The 16166-nt window shown below is 43.6% G+C and overlaps 1 protein-coding gene across 5 annotated transcripts in view; it reads left to right on the top strand.

Moving 5' to 3' along the window:
• The window catches only part of SCAI (suppressor of cancer cell invasion), an 80743-nt gene that overhangs the window by 44415 nt on the left and 20162 nt on the right, over window positions 1-16166 (top strand). For 3 of the 5 annotated variants that reach the window (XR_004425808.1, XM_033137353.1, XM_033137351.1), the window contains 6 exons: window positions 4783-4878; window positions 6713-6799; window positions 7049-7168; window positions 10046-10142; window positions 12994-13092; window positions 14681-14833. Coding sequence is in view for 4 of the 5 variants with exons in the window: in XM_033137353.1 (XP_032993244.1) it covers window positions 4783-4878; window positions 6713-6799; window positions 7049-7168; window positions 10046-10142; window positions 12994-13092; window positions 14681-14833 (652 nt within the window). In the remaining variant the exon portion in view is untranslated. The remainder of the gene's footprint in view (window positions 1-4782; window positions 4879-6712; window positions 6800-7048; window positions 7169-10045; window positions 10143-12993; window positions 13093-14680; window positions 14834-16166) is intronic. The other 2 variants (XM_033137352.1, XM_033137354.1) reach the window with 2 other exon arrangements.

Genomic DNA, 16166 nt, shown 5'->3' with positions numbered 1-16166 from the left:
TTAGTGTTAGACCAAAAATCTGGGGCGGAATAAATCTCGCCTGTTTCTTTTTTCTTTTTTAAGCAATTTGTATTGAAAGATTTTCCTCGTTGACAAAAGCACATGCGCTGTCTCTTTTTTCAGGTTGTGTTTTCTACCAGTTACATTTGTTGTGAGACATTGGTGTTATATGCAGTATAGGGTTGGGAAGAAAAGAGGGGGGAACAAGGGAGAGGGGGTGGGGTGGTAAAGCTTTTGTTCTTTTACTTAGTGTATGTGTAGGGGTTTTGTGTCAGCTCACTTGGATAGGTTCTCTTTCTATTCTTGTTATGTTTCCTTGGTGGTGAGAGCGGTTGGAGCGGCCTAGGGTGTGGTTAATTCTCTTTGTTTGGTTGGCTGCAGTGGGATTTGTTTGTGCTTGTGTGAAGGGGCAGGGGGGTATTGTTGGGTTAAGTTAGCCATATTGAATTGTATGCTGTCGGTGAGTTTGTGTTGTTGTCTTTTTGGGCTCTGCATGTGATAAAGGGGAGCCATACCAATCCAGCCCATTTCTGACACTGCTTCACTCTGGTCAGTGACCGAAATAAAACGTTTCAATCATTCATCCTGACACTGCTGAAAGAACTAGGTTGTAGAACTGAAGGAGATGGTCATGGAGAAACTGCTGGCAAACCCCCAGGGGTCTGGCTGATTTGAGTAATACTTTAATGCTGAAGAATTAAGTTCACCCATTCAGCTTTGAAATCAAGTTACCGGTATATGAGCAAGGACACACACAATTTAGGGTGGGGTGGGGGAGCTGGGTGTCCTGGAAAGCGAAAGAAGAAGAAAAGAGATGTATAGTTTCTATTGACCCAGCCCTGGTGGGAGGATCTGATGTCTGTGCTGCACTGAGCTTTGGAGGCACTCAGGTTACCTTTGAAGCCCAGAGGAGATCATGGATTAACCCCAAGACTGCTACGCTCAGAAGGAGGGAAAGCTCTCCTCTGGGTTGCACTTGGGGTATTTCTAAGCTCAGGAAGAGGAGGAGGAAAAGGATGCCCTCGTACCTGCTGCATGGAGTGTTTTAGTAGTGGTGTTCACCGTAGTCATTTACCCATGTTCCTATGCAAAAGGTCACAGCTTCAGTCCTAGGCATCTCTGGTTCTCTCCTAATCTTTTGTAAGGAAAGTGGCTAATGCATATAGATGCTGATTTTTTTTTAAAGGGTCAGGTAATAGGTAACGGGAAAGGCCTCTGTCCATGATCCTAAATTGCTGCTGATAATGAAAGGAGGCGGTACTATGCTAGCAGGATAGACAGATGGGAAGCTGCCTATGTTGTGCTTTCCAGGACAATGATTTTTTTTGAATCCTTGGCCAAGAAATCTTAGGTTTATGTGTGTAATGTGAATTAGCAGCATTTTCAAACCAGTCAAGGGTGATCTGATATCTGGTGCAGAATGTATAGGGTTGTGGCAAAAGTAAGCCCTACTCAGACCCATGGCAAACTTAGGCCCATGAATTTCCGTGGGTCTTCTCTGAGTAGGACTTAGTTGGCAGTAACCCATAATAATTAATGGTGGGCTCTTCCTTCTTGTTCTGCCTTCACAACTTGTATTGCAAGCGTAATGTTATCCCCACAAGTTGAATTCTGTTAGTATCACCCTTGGAAATGTGCAAATAAGACCACAAAATGTGTTCGTCTGCAGTTTCATTTTTCCTTTAACAGACTAGCCTGAAGGGAACTGACTGGCAAAAGAGGTGCAGGTTGCTGAGTGGCCTTTGGCCAGCAGCATTTTCTGGGCAAAGGAAAGGAAAGGGGGCCTTCCTGCCTTGATTTCTGTGCTGGGCCCAGAGAAGGGGTAGATTACTCTCGCCCTACTCTGCCAGCCTTCTCACTTGCCAGCATGCTGTTTCTTCTGTCCAGAGGCTACAAGGCAAGAGCTGAAATACAAGGCTGGTGTTACCCCTCGGCTGGCAGGTCATGTTGACTGTCCACTTTTTCTTCTTAAAGTGACGCGTTAATAATATGTCCATCTTACGTAAATCACTTAGAGGGGTTTCCACAATTGCTAAACAAATCCTGTTAAATAAAAAAATGTCCATATTGCACCTTTTTTTCTCTCCTGTCCTTCCCCAGGCAAAGTCACAAGCTTAATAATTGTCATTGTTGTTAATATTATTAAAATTTATTACCTGCCCTTCACCCTAACGTCCCAGGTGGGTTACAACATTAAAATACAATATTAAAACAGTTTAAAACCAACTTACAATCACAGAAATAAGGTGGATTCTAAAACTACTGTATACACCTCAGATGTCAAAAGCTGCAGTAAGGAAGTGTGTCTTCAGCACTCCGACCGGAATCATTATAATGAAGGTGGCGGAGGCCCTGTATGGGGAAGGAATTCTACAACTTAGGGGCTGCCACATAAAACATCCTCTCTTGTGTCGTTGCAAAAAACAACAACACCCCAAGCTCCTGAGAGCAGAGAAACCACTAAGAAGGCCAGCTCTGCCAATCTTAGCACCCAAGAGGATCTCTAGTGAAATAGTTTCAGAGCTGCTCACGATCTTTGTGTTGTCACGGATACCAGCCAGTAGGCATCTTCCGCAGCCAGTTTCCCCTGGTTCACTCTGAAATTCGCAGGAAACAGTGTTGTGTTTCAGCTTATCTTGGGGAAGAAAGATCCTTTTGTGCTGAATATGGCATGGATTCTTTCAAATTGTCCCAACTGCTCATTAATGACACTGTTGGTAAGCTGCATGTCTGAGACCCCAGTGCTGGTGTAAAAGCAAGTGAGAAGAGGGAAAGTGCAAGAGTCTATGGGAAGGTTATGAAAAGCAACCACGTTGTGATCCCATTCCCTGTATGGACCTGGTTCCCTGCAGGGCCAAAACAAGCACTTGGGCCACATATGTTGTTTCCCCTGAAGAATAGCCAAGCCTAAGACGCACTGCGGATTCCTTCACCACCTGCCCCATAATTGCCTTCCTTCTGCAAAGGCTTCTTGTTGTGGCTGCACGCTGGGCTAATAGCTTCTTCCTATTATAAACCGTGAGGAAGCAGGAATTGTGTGTGTGAAAATCAGTGTGCTGAGGAAGAGGGTGTCCCCTCCTGCAGCTGAAGGATGTGGTGCATCCTCAGTAGGCTTTGTGCTGTCAATGCTGGACATGCGCCTCCCTTTGTGGGTACCAGTGTTCTTCAAGAAATTTAGGTAGTGTTGGAAAAATTTCTAAGGCATTGGCAGCAGTAGGCTGCATTGATGTTGTGGGGCCACAGGAAAGGTCCAGAATGTGTTGGTGCAAGTAGAACCCAGCTCTGAATGTTTAAAGGAAGTTTTTTGTAACCCTTCTGGCTGCGAAAGATATGCATGGGTGATGCCTACTGAAAGCTCAGAAGCTAGAGAGCTGCTGCCCATCAGGCAGTACAGGTGACTCCCCATTCATGTGGGGGGCTATGTTATGTGCCACATGCGCAAAAGTGAAATGTGCATAAGCGGGGAGTACCCTGGAGAGTCCTCATGGGTCATGAGGAGACCCTCCCCAGAGCCTGAAGATGACTGTAATCTGTCTCCATAGTTGGAGCCAGTAAATGCTTCTGGATACCAGTTGCTGGAAACCATAGGGAGGGGAGAGTGTTGCTCTTTTGCCCAGGTCCTGCTTTCAGGTTTCCCACAGGCATCTAGTTGGCCACTGTGAGAACACAATGCTGGATAAGATGGGCCATTGGCCTGATCCAGCAGGCTTTTCTTATGTTCTTAAATTATATAGCAGTTAAGTGGATAGAGCATTTCAAGAGGGGAGAAGATTGTTTCCTAAGCTTGAGTGGTGCTGGCTTTAAGAATGGGAGGGGACTTGCTGTGTCTTGTGAATAGGCTTGGAAGTACTCAAGGCCATACCTGTCAGTTTTGTCAGGGAGATTAGAATGCAAAAAAATTGAACCAGGGACCTGTTGTTGAACGTGGTCACTCACATATTAAAGTGTGTTACTGATAACCCTATGGGAAGGTATATCTTGATACCTAGGAAACCAAAGCTGCTGCTGTTATAAGTTTTTGTGTCAGTTCTTTTTGGTGAAAGTAGTGGGACAAATTCCATTTTATTCATTGATAAATAAATAAAGCCTACTATTTATGGAGTATGAAGTATAGTATGTGTTGAAATCAGTGGTTAAAATCAGTGCAGTTTTGAAAGGCTCCACCTATCATCTTGATTCAAAATGGTGCCCAGTTCTATTCAAGCATAGATGAAAACCTGCTGCTTGATCTCAGGAACCATCGTGCCAAATTTAATTGTGATACCTTACGACAGGGGTCAGCAAGGTTTATCTTGCCTGGGCTGGATCAGTCCTGTGGAGATACCTCCATGGGCTGGATCTCGTGCATGCGTGCGCCCGCGATTTTCGGTGTCTGTGTGTGTGCAGACGTGATTTTTGGCGTCTGTGCAGATGCAATTTTCAGCGCTGCCGAAGCAAGTCCCCGCAGTGCGCTGTGCCAGTTTAGCACAGCACGTGTTTAGGCAACTCAGTTGGGGGGCAGCTCATGGGCTGGTCATACGACCTCTGCGGGCCGCTTCTGGCCCATGGGCCTTTGGTTGCTGTCCCCTGCCTTAAAAGGTGTCCAAATGTCCAAATGCAAAGCAAATGGACAATTTTCCATAATGTAAAGTAGATACATGAATGTTAGCATTAGGATTATGAGGCAGGCATGATGAGATAAGTTGCACCAGGTTGTCTGTGGACTGTCTCTTCCCACAGTGAATGCCCCTCCTCCTTTCTTCCCTGCTTGGTAACATGGACTCTTCCTATTGGCTCTTGCAGAGACTTGCCTCAGTATGGACAGAAGCAGTGGCAATCGTATTTTGGGCGGACCTTTGATGTTTACACCAAGCTCTGGAAGTTCCAGCAGCAGCACCGGTAAGAGCCAACTCTGCATCGAGATGGCTGCCTACCTCTTCCAGGAACATGTGGGCCAGAGTGGTGTGTGTGATGGTGCCAATTGGCTAGGTTGCCCAGGCCACCGTTCTTTCCTGGGCAAGAGAGCCTTAAGCAACCCTCAGAAAAATAGAGCATTAACTCAGTTGAGAAAATACAATTCATAGTGCAAGTTAACTGTTTTGCAGTCATGGAATCATAGAATTGTAGAGTTGGAAGGGACCTTGAGGGTCGTCTAGTCCAGTGTTTTTCAACCTTTTTTGGGCAAAGGCACACTTGTTTCATGAAAAAAATAACGAGGCACACCACCATTAGAAAATGTTAAAAAAATTAACTCTGTGCCTATATTGACTATATATAAAGTAATTCTCTTGAATAGGAATCAAATAAACACAAAGAAAGTATTTTATAATTACTTTATTATGAAATAGTAAGTAAACAGAAATATGAAAATTTATAAAATACTTTATTCAGTGTGCAACCAGGGCCTGTTTGGCTGAACACAAAGCTGATATTCTGGCTGGAATCTTTTTTTTAAAAAAAATCTTTTGAATTTTTCAATTTTTCCCACGGCACACCAGGCAACATCTCGCGGCACACTAGTGTGCCGCGGAACAGTGGTTGAAAAACACTGGTCTAGTCTAACTCCCTGCAGTGCAGGAATCTCAACTAAAGTATCCGTGACAGATGGCCATCCAGCCTCTGCTTAATAACCTCCAAGGAAGGTGAGTCCATCACCTCCTGAGGGAGTCTGTTCCACTGTCAAATAGCTCTTCCTGTCAGAAAGTTCTTCATGATATTTAACCAGAATCTCCTTTCTTGTAACTTGAATCCATTGGTTTAGGTCCTACAGTCCAGAGCAGGAAAAAGCTTGCTCCATCTTACATGTGACAGCCGTTTTTAGCTATTGAAGACGCCTATCCTATCTCCTCTCAGTCTCCTCTTAGCCAGGCTAAATATACCCAACTCCCTCAACTGTTCCTTATAAGGCTTTGTTTCCAGACCTTTGATCATCTTGGTTGCCCTCCTCTGAACATGTTCCAGCTTGTCAATGGCCTTCTTAAATTGCAGTGCCCTGAATTGGACACAGTACTCTAGGTGTGGCTTGACCAAGGTAGAATAGAGCAGAAGTATGACTTCCCTTGTTGTTCATCTTCTCTCACAGAGTAGGTAGTTACTTGTTGGAGGCTAGGAATCTGTATGATACACTCTCAGCACCTCTGCCAAACTACAATATCCAGAAATGTCTGTGGGGAGGAGGGGATACTATGCCAGTTAAATTGGTGGAAGCATGTAGTATAGAAATGCTCCTTGAGGTGGTGTGTGTGTGTGTGTGTGTGTATGAGAGGGAGGCAGGGAGAAATGTGGTTATCAGCAAATGAGCTTAATACTGCCTTCTGAGAGTTTGAGGATCTCTCAGGGAATTAATGCAACATTTCTTGACTGGTTCCAGAATTATTACTGACAATCTTGGGGGGGGGGGGGATGAGTATAGTATCCATGAGAGAATGGGTAACTAAAATCTGGGGTATAGTAAAGCTCACACTTTTAATCAGAACCAGAGAGGGAAGACAGCAAGATAATGGAGAAAGGAGTCTCATTATAATGTACTGGAGCAATAATTGTGTTGCTTGGAACCTTGTAATATTGATCTGCTGTACTTGATTTTGGTACATAAATATATCCTACTATGTTCAATTCCTTTTATTTTGGGCACTCAGCATTATATTTTGTTATTTTTTAAATTAATATGTACCGGTATGTATATAAACATATAGAACGTGACACTCTCCCTTTCTTCTCCGCAAAAATAAAGGCAAGTTCTGGACAATCGGTACGGATTAAAGCGCTGGCAAATTGGTGAAATCGCTTCCAAGATTGGGCAGCTTTACTACCACTACTAGTAAGTGATAGCCCTTCCTGGATGCAGTGTGTGTGTGTGTGTGTGTGTCTGTCTGTCTGTCTGTCTGTCTCAGTCTCTCTCTAGTGAAAGTCTTGCTGGCCTTAGCAATTAAGAGTGGCAAAAAGTTCAGTGGAATGTCAGAAGTGCCAGGAGGACCGCTGGGAGATGGGCAGCCCTCTCAGCCAAGGGCAGGAGGGGTACATGTTCATCTAGCAGAGCACTGAGCCCTTTGTGTTTCTTCCCACACAGCCTTCGCACGTCTGAAACCAGCTACCTGAATGAAGCCTTTTCCTTCTACTCTGCTATCCGCCAGAGGTCTTACTACTCCCAAGTCAACAAAGAAGACAGGTCAGGCCATGCCTCAGTCTTGTGAGTTTTTTGCAATTTAAAAGTGAGAAGTGCTGTATTGTCAAACTTGTGTTACATGGCAGCTGGTGGGCAGCCACTTTCAGTTCAGTTGGCATACCTTGGAGTGCGGGTGTTGGCAGGAGCAGGGATGTGGAACCTGTGGCCCTTTGGATGTCATTAGACTGTAATGCCCATCAAGCCCCATCTGGGGTCTGGGGTAAAGGAGTTGCAGTTCAGCAGAATCTGAAGGGCTACAAGTTCCCTATCTCTGATGAGTCATAGGCAGCTGTTGAATGAGGGCCCAGGAGTAGTAGCCAAGTGAGTCAGTCAGGGAAGAAGCCAAGACTTTATGTGAGCCAGATCCAGGAGAAACCTATTATTATCCAAAACTGTACCACATGGGTACCTGTGGCTCTCCAGTTGTTCTTAGACTCCAGATTATTATATTTATTTCAAAGTTTGTATCCTGCTTTTCACTATCTAGGTCTCAAAGCAGCTTACAACAATAGGGTATACCATATACATAATTTAAGAACTAAATTAAACCACCGAAAGTTAAAACCTAAAGAATCTAAAAAGAAAAAAAGAAAGTAATGCAAAACATCCAAGAAGCATTCAGGGTACAGTGGCCTCCTGAAACATAATGGTCTTGACCAGGTGTTTGAAACTCAGTAGGGAAAGTGCCTGTCTAACTTCTTGTTGGGAGTTCCATAGAGTTGGGCCCACAACATTGAGGGTGCAGATCCTTTTTGGCATTGAGATGTGGTTCTGGTTTCTCATCACTGCTCATTCAGAAATCTTTTATAAGCCCTTTCTGTTGGGGAGAGCCAATTACCACCCTGGCTTGGTGGAGCCACTTGGGTATTTAGGAGCCCATCACTGCCCAGGGTACTGCTTCCATCTAAAACACATCCCCCTTTCCAGCGGATGTAACATTCCAGCCTGTGAATGAACAGGGTTTCCAAGGTGTTCTTCAGAAATATGATTTATCTCTGCTCAACGTTCCAAAGCAATGGCCCCTCCAACACTTTGGCCAGCAAGTAGATAAAGAGAAAGAAAAGACACAAATACATGGAATAATGAGTAAGGCAACTCTGTACTTGGGAAAAGAACTTAGGGTAAAAGCAAGAACCCAAAGCCAAGTGCCACAGCAGATATCTGTTGGATGATATGTCAAGCCGGCTTTACAAGCCCATTTTTCCGGAGTCATTTGGGAAATAAGATCCTATTAACTAATTACAGTGTAGATAGGGTGAACCTACAGAATCAGCAACTTGCTGCAATCAGCCCTTTGGAACTGTCTTCCCTATTATGGCTGCTTACTTTTAAGGAAAGGGGTGGTGCTGTGATGTTTCTTATTTTAATGGTGTTTGTGTGTGTGTATTTATTTATTACAAAATAATACAGCTTTTAACATATACATATATATATTAATTCTACTAACGCTTAATTGTTTTTTGATGATTGCTTTTTAATATGTTTTTAGCTGTTTCTATTTTAGTTGTCAGCCGCCTTGAGTCCCATTAGGGGAAAAGGCGGGGTATAAATAAATACAGCAGCAGCAACAGTAATCATAATAATACCCCTGGTGGGCTTTACTGCAGGGAAAGCAGAATACAAAACTGTAGGTTCCTGACAGGAGCCCCAGTGGCTACTGCAGAGAGGGTGAAGGGCTTTGGATCTTTGACCTGGAACCCCCTTCCCAACCAAACATGCCTTAACGCTAGCTGCTTTGGGGAATAGTGTTTTGGAAATACCTGTCTGATATCTTCATCAGTGGTGTGAAACCAGTCCTGGGGTGCTCTTTGCTAGGGATCGTCTACATGAGACTCCTGGGTGCCAGGATGCCTGCCACTACCTTCTGTGCCACCCACAAAAGGTCTTAGGGAATATCTGTTCAAAAATCCACAATGCATGATGATAAACTGCAAGAAATGTCACAACACTGGGTACAAACTTGAGACTTCAAACATCTTGCAAGGTGCTGCCAAACAGAGCCCCCCCCCCTGTTTTAGCAGGGGGTTCCCATGCAAGCCCTTTCCTGGTTCAGCAAGGGGTTTTCATGGAATCCTGCTAAGCTTGAGCAGGATTTAACTTCTCATCAGCTGAAGAGTGGAAGTTTGTTTGTTTGTTTGTTTTGTATACTGCCCTTCACCTGAGGATTGCTGAGTGGTTTATAGTATAAAAACACTGGTGGGAACAGGCATGCCACAGGCATTGCAGGATTTAATCCTACCTCCCATCATATGTGTCACTCGTGATGCCAGCTGATGGGGTGGCAGGCATGGTTTGGGGAATACAGCCTTGGGGGCCAAGATTGCCCCACAGGCTGAAGCTTACCCAATCCTTTTCTTAAGGGATACAAACTTTCTTCTTACATGCTCTAAATCCAGCCATTTTGTTCCTTTCTGTCAGAAGTTGGATTTAGGAATGGAGGAACCTGCCTTATTCCAAGCCAAACTATTTGTCGATCTCACTGGCCATGGCTTTCCAGGGTCTCAGGCAGGGAAAAGTATTTCCTCATCTGCAGCCACCTGAGTTATTTGGCTGGAGGTACCATACATTGAATGTGGGACCTTCTGCATGCAAATCCTGTTCTGTAGAGCTATGATCCCTCCCATTGACCAGATAGCTGTGCTAGCAGGTAGTAGAGAGGCATGTAGACCTCCAGAGTAAATTATCTCTGGTCCTCCAAGCATTCATCCTCTCAAGCTCCAATAATTCTACATGCGCTGAAAGTGAAATATTTTCTGCCTATACTACAACTGTGATTAAAATCTAACATGGGCATCACTTGATATTCCTTCACAGGAGCCATGTTCCTCTTCATTTCTCTTCCATCTGCTAAATAATTTTCCCTTCTCCAATTTTCTTCCCTCTTTTTTTCTTCCCTCCCAGGCCTGAACTGGTAGTTAAGAAGCTGCGTTATTATGCACGATTCATTGTGGTTTGCCTTTTACTGAACAAAATGGATGTCGTCAAGGATCTTGTAAAGGTAAAGCCAATAGTACCATTGTGATGTGTGTAGTCAAGACTTTGCACATGCTCCAAGGAGCTTGGAGCCTTTTATTAGCTTTGCAATGCCCATGTGAGTGCATGTTACGTTGAGGATGGCCAGAAAGCATTTGTGCCTGGCTTTCCACCCACTGAAGCTCCGCGCTCTAATCACTATGCCACCTTGACTGTCCAATAGCAATTCCCAAATTCTTTGCAGTGAGAAATTAATGAAAGGGTCCTGGAATCCCAGGGTATCCATCCATGGAAGAGGCTGTTTGTTGTGTTGCTGTATGAATCATTGCCCTGTTCTTGCCTCCTTCCAGTCAGCCCCTGGCTTGGTGCAGATTGTACTTTGGGTATAAAGTGCAGTTGGATTGTTCAACCTATTCACGTACAGAGTAGCCTCAGAACTGCCCACTCTTAGGATTATGTGGCTTTTCTGGGCTTTCTTCTTTTTCCAATCAGGTTTTTGGCTGTTCTCTTCCTCTCAGTTTTTCCTCTTTCACGGGGTTGTTATGAAAGTTATAGGAGTACAATAGTGCATGTAGAAACATCGGAGAGTGGGGTAATGATTCTGCTATACTGTAAACCTCTCCAAGTGTAAGAGTGAAACAGCAGTGCTTCTATTATTAATTTGAAGTGGTGGTGGTGAAGTTTGTCTTGCCTGTATAAAAATAATAATATCAGGCACAGTATTCTATGATGGGGTCTGGTCTGCAAGCTTCATTCAGGTGGCCCACAGCATGTCTGCAGGAGCAGCAGTTGTGAATGGAGGGTGCAACTTACTGCTCTGTTGTTCTCAGAACTCAGCAGTTCACCTGGAAGCCAGGTGGTATGGACCTGAAGTGATGGAGGGGAGGAGGCACTTGAAAGAAGTGGAAAGCAGTGGATTTAATAGAAGGCTGGATTTAAGGAGTTCATTCTTGATTAAATTAAAAATCATCTAGCATAGTGCATTATTATTATGGTTATTGTTACATTTATATCCCACAGTTCTTCCAAGGAGTTCAAGGTGGTGTACATAGTTCTTCCTCTCTCAATTTTATCCTCACAACAGCCCTGTAGGTTAGACTAAGAGACTATGACTGGTCCAAGGTCACCCAGTGAGCTTTGTGGTCAAGTGGGGCCTAGAACTCTGGTCTCCCAGGTCTTAGTCTAGCACTCTAACTGCTACACCACACTTACTCTGCATTACAATAGCTACACAGTAATTTAGCGATCTGCCAACACCCAAAGCACTTTCCAAGTAGTTGTGGGGGGGGGGGAGTGGAAGTTTGGGAACCACTGCTCTGTGAGAACAGTTGCGCATTTGAGAATATGATAGTTCAGAGCCGAGATGCATAAAATGGTGAACGAAGATGGATCAGAGAAGATCAGACCAAAGAAAACACAGAGCCTTTGGAAAAAAATACTGATCAAGATCTGCCTGAATATGAGAGTAGAATGGTAAAGTGAGAGGCAGCAGATAATGAAATGGAGAGGACCTTCACACAGGTGGCTGGAGGAGTGGAACAGACAAAATGATTAAGTTGTGATCCTGGAGGAGGGGAATGAAACCATTGACAGACATTAAGAAACACCTTGAGATGGCAGAGATAAAGCTGAGAGAGAAATGATCCTGAGTACGTTGGAGTGAATTCAGAGGAAAAAGCTACCAAGCCTGTGGCAATTCTCTTGGGGGGGGGGAATAGAAGAAGAGGAAATGGAATGAACTTTTTTCCATATTAGGACGGAAAATCATGGCCTGCAGGAAATGGGATTGGAAGATATGGAACTGGGTATGAATTAATGAATATACAACAAGTGCATAACTATGAATTATTATCCTTATAATGGATGTTGGGTTTTTGTTTTCGGGATAAGGTCGACATCCCGGATTGGAGGAAGACTATTCTAGGCATGTAATGATAATAACAACTGGGGAGCCCCTTTTGGACTTTTTTGTGGAAATGAGAATGAACTTGGGGTTTCTGGGGTTGAAGATTGAGAAAACATAATCTAGCTGAATGAGAAACAGCTGGATATTATCATGGAATACAGCTAGATACCATCCTGCAGTGAACACTTTGAATATTCTGAATAATCTTTATTTACATAATTGAGAGACAGAGAATCAGAAGTTCTCACCACTCTTTTAATGATTTATTATTATTTTCTTCATGTAGTTTTCCTTTTCCTTTTTCCTTTTATCCACTATGCTTTTGCTTATTTTTCGTTTTGTTCATTATGTCCTCTACTCTGACTTAATGAGGTTGGAAGGTGATGGTTGGCAGGTGAAAGACCCTGCCTGAGAGGCAGGGAAGGGAAGATCTCCCAGGGTTGGAGGCTGGGAGAAGAAAGGGAAGCTCCCAGGTGAGATAGGAAAGTCAACCCCTTTCTATGGGTGACAAGGGTTAAGGATCTACCTTTGGGGGAGGGCTTTTTGTTGTTGTTGTTGTTGTTGTTGTTGTTGTTGTTGTTGTTGTGGCCCGCTTCCTCTTTTTCTTTTCTTTCTCTCTTTTTTGTTTTTTGCTTTTATTTTTATTTAGATTAGTTTGATTACTTTGTTTTTTATTATATTATATTTTGAAAAAATTCAATAATGATGATGATGATGATGTAGCACAGCTTACTAGGAAGTGGAAATGTGCCAACCAGCGTGGATGTGGCCGTGCACCATGGATCCTCGCTTCCTTCCCTCTAGTTTACTGCTGTTACTACTTCCCTGAACACTCTAAACAATTTCTTTTGAGTATTGCCACATGTTTGCTTACTTACTCCACATGCCTACTCACAAAATCTAATCAAGTTAGCCCCCCCACCCAAAGCAGCACTAAATCATCTCATTTGTTGCTCTCTGTGCTTTCTAGGAATTGTCAGATGAGATTGAAGACTACACCCACCGCTTCAACACGGAAGACCAAGTGGAGTGGAATCTGGTTCTCCAAGAGGTGGCTGCATTTGTCGAGGTGAGGACTTAAAAGTGAATCTCTGCATTTTCCTTTCTTTCTGAAAGAGCTCAGTGTCTTCCCAGATCTTGACTAATATCCTACATCTTCTGCGACAATCCTCAGGCAAAAAGGGGCATTTAGCTCAGTATTCTATCTTCTACAGTAGCTAGGCAAATGCCCTAAGAAATTGGCAAGCAAAGGATGATAGAGTGTTCCCATTTGTTCCCAACATCTGGTAGTTAAAGGCTGCTGCAGATTATGTAGGCCCTTAATTCTTACAACTAATACCTCTTGTCTTCTCTGTTAATGGATATTTTTAGCAAGCCATCTGAGCTAGTTACCATTATTGTGCAGTGGTACCTTGGGTTAAGAACTTAATTCATTCCTGAGGTGTGTTCTTAACCTGAAACCATTCTTAACCTGAGGCGCACTTTCGCTAATGGGGCCTCCCACTGCCACTGCGCTGCTGGCGTGTGATTTTCATTCTTATCCTGGGGCAGAGTTCTTAACCTGGAGCAACCACCTCCTGGTTAGCAGAGTTTGTAACCCAAAGTGTATGTAACCCGAGTTACCACTGTAGTTTGCTATTCTGGGAAGCAGAGTTTTTGTTTAAAAGGCAAACCACACACCCATGCTTCTAGTTCTCATTGTTTTAGTAGAAGCTTTTAAATGCTGAAAGAAATGGGAGGGCATTGTCTTCCCTCTGTGCCTTCATCTTCTACTACTCATTCCCCCTCCTAGTAACTCACCTTCTGCTTTTGTATTGTCCTTTGCCTTTTCCAAATAGGAACAATTGCTTTCATAGTAAATTGTAAATTGAGCAACATTATACAAGGGAAGCAACATCACTCAGTGGTAGAACATCTGCTTTGCATGCAAAACGTCCCAGATTCAATCCCCAATATGGCATTTCCAGAGATGTCCCCTGTCTGAGACCATAAAGAGTCATAACCAAAGAGTGTTGGCAATACTGAGCTTGATGAGCCAATAGTCTGACGTGGTATAAGGTAGCATCCAGTGTTCCTAAGATAATAAAATTTTTGCCAGTGTGTATGTGTATATATACAAAAAACAGAATTATTTATTCCTGAGTGGGCAGGAATAGAATGCAAAATCTTGTGAGGGAAATATATGTAATTAAGACTAGAATCTTGCAGGGAGCATTCCTTTGATCGCAGCTGCTCTTATTACTCCTGGACTTTCCGAGGCTCGCAGTAATACATCAGAGGCTGATTTGCAGTTCACCTGGTGCTGCTCCATCCTCTTGGTAAAGCGAGTCTTCTCCAAAAGAAACAAGCTTAGTACAGGATAATTGGCAAACAGAATCCCAAATCACAGTGGCAGTTAGCATTAGTGTTAACCTGCCCTATTGCCCCTTTCATCCAGCTTAATGTAGTTGGCTTTATGGGAAAGAGCTTCTGAATTTCTACACACCCGCACACCCACACCCACATACTCCCAGGAGAATATTTGGGAAAATACGAGGCTTGCTAATTGCTTGTTCTTTTGTTGCTGTGTTTTTATTACTTCCAGCAAGGCTTAACCTGAGTCCAGATTATTCATGCCAGGGACCCTCATTCTCATGCCTGTCTCCCTTTCTTTCCAGGCAGACCCTGTGATGGTGCTGAATGATGACAACACCCTTGTGATCCTCTCCAACCGCCTCTCTGAAACGGGAGCCCCTCTGCTGGAGCAGGGGATGATCGTAGGGCAGCTGACTCTTGCAGATGCACTTATTATTGGCAACTGCAACAATCAGGTGGGATCCTGTACACAAGCCTTTCATCCCATGTCACAAGCGATCCAACTTTTTTACCTCATGTCATCCAGTTTTCTTAATAGTTTGTACACTTGTTAATGATCAAAACTAAATTTAAATCTAAAATTTTATTTTTTTATCTCATCCTGTTTTTGAGTTATGAGGGTTGGAAATGAAAAGAATAAATGACAATTTTGGCTTTGTCTGACTACACAAAAAACCTTAAAAGCTCAGTCCAGCATTGAGAAACTGAAAACACCATTCTCTTCAGAACTTCATATGCTTTAATATGATAGGTCACAAGATGGACTTATTTTACATTCAAGTTACAGAATTTAAAATTTTAAAAAGTGATAAAAAAAATTAATGTGCATCACAACTGGCACACATTCACCAGATCTTGTGGAGAACATGCACATAAGCTGTCTGTGAAGAGGGAGTTGTGCATATTTCCCAGTCAGTATACATAATCTCCAACAGGACTTGGGAAATGTATATATATATCGCTTGACATGTGTGTGTGTGTGTGTGTGTGTGTGTGTGTGTGTGCGCGCGCGCGTGCGCGTGCGCATGCACGCACATGCCCACACACACACATGCACGCTATAGGAGATTTATCAAACTGGAAAAGTTTGGCCACTGAGAATGCTTCTACTCTTGCCAGCTTGGACATCATGCTGAATCGTGGTTCAGTTTCCATAATCATGGCTCAGTGTTATGTCTGAACTGAACCAATCTTTGTCCTCAGGGATGAACGTGGTCTTCCAGGCTACACAGAGTGTAGAGCACAGGTTCATAAAGCAGCCCTTGACACTTCCTACCACCCACATTTCTTTTAAACAAACTGGGAGGAAAATCTCTGCTCAAGACCCTGGAGAGAGCCGTTGCAGGTCAGAAACAGATGGCACCAGGCTGAAAGAACCATTGATCAGGCTCTATACATGGTACCCCATGTTACGCATGTGATCCGTTCCGGATCGCGCTACGTAACATGGGCGTGCTTAACATGAAGGCCCGGGGGGGGGGAAGTTTGCGCGGAGGTCTGTAAGTCAAACGTACGCAACATGGAGCGTATGCAACTTGAGGTATGACTGTATAGAGATGCTGATTAATTTATAAAAGTCACACATGTCAAAATCACAACTTGAGCTTTAAAAAGCCTGTTGCCATGTTGCAAGCTGCATTAACCATATGAACAGGCTTTAAAAAATAATGAGACAAAAGGTATATCTATTTGACAAACATATTGGCTTTCTAATATAGCAGTGGTAGCCAACAAGGCACTCTCCATATGTTGCTGGACCCCAACTCCCATCATCCCCAACCAGCACAG

The sequence above is a fragment of the Lacerta agilis genome, chromosome Z (genome assembly GCF_009819535.1).
Source record: "Lacerta agilis isolate rLacAgi1 chromosome Z, rLacAgi1.pri, whole genome shotgun sequence".
Taxonomy (NCBI): domain Eukaryota; kingdom Metazoa; phylum Chordata; class Lepidosauria; order Squamata; family Lacertidae; genus Lacerta; species Lacerta agilis.
The sequence above is the reverse complement of the archived record's forward strand: the minus strand, read 5'-3'. Positions and strand labels throughout refer to the sequence as shown.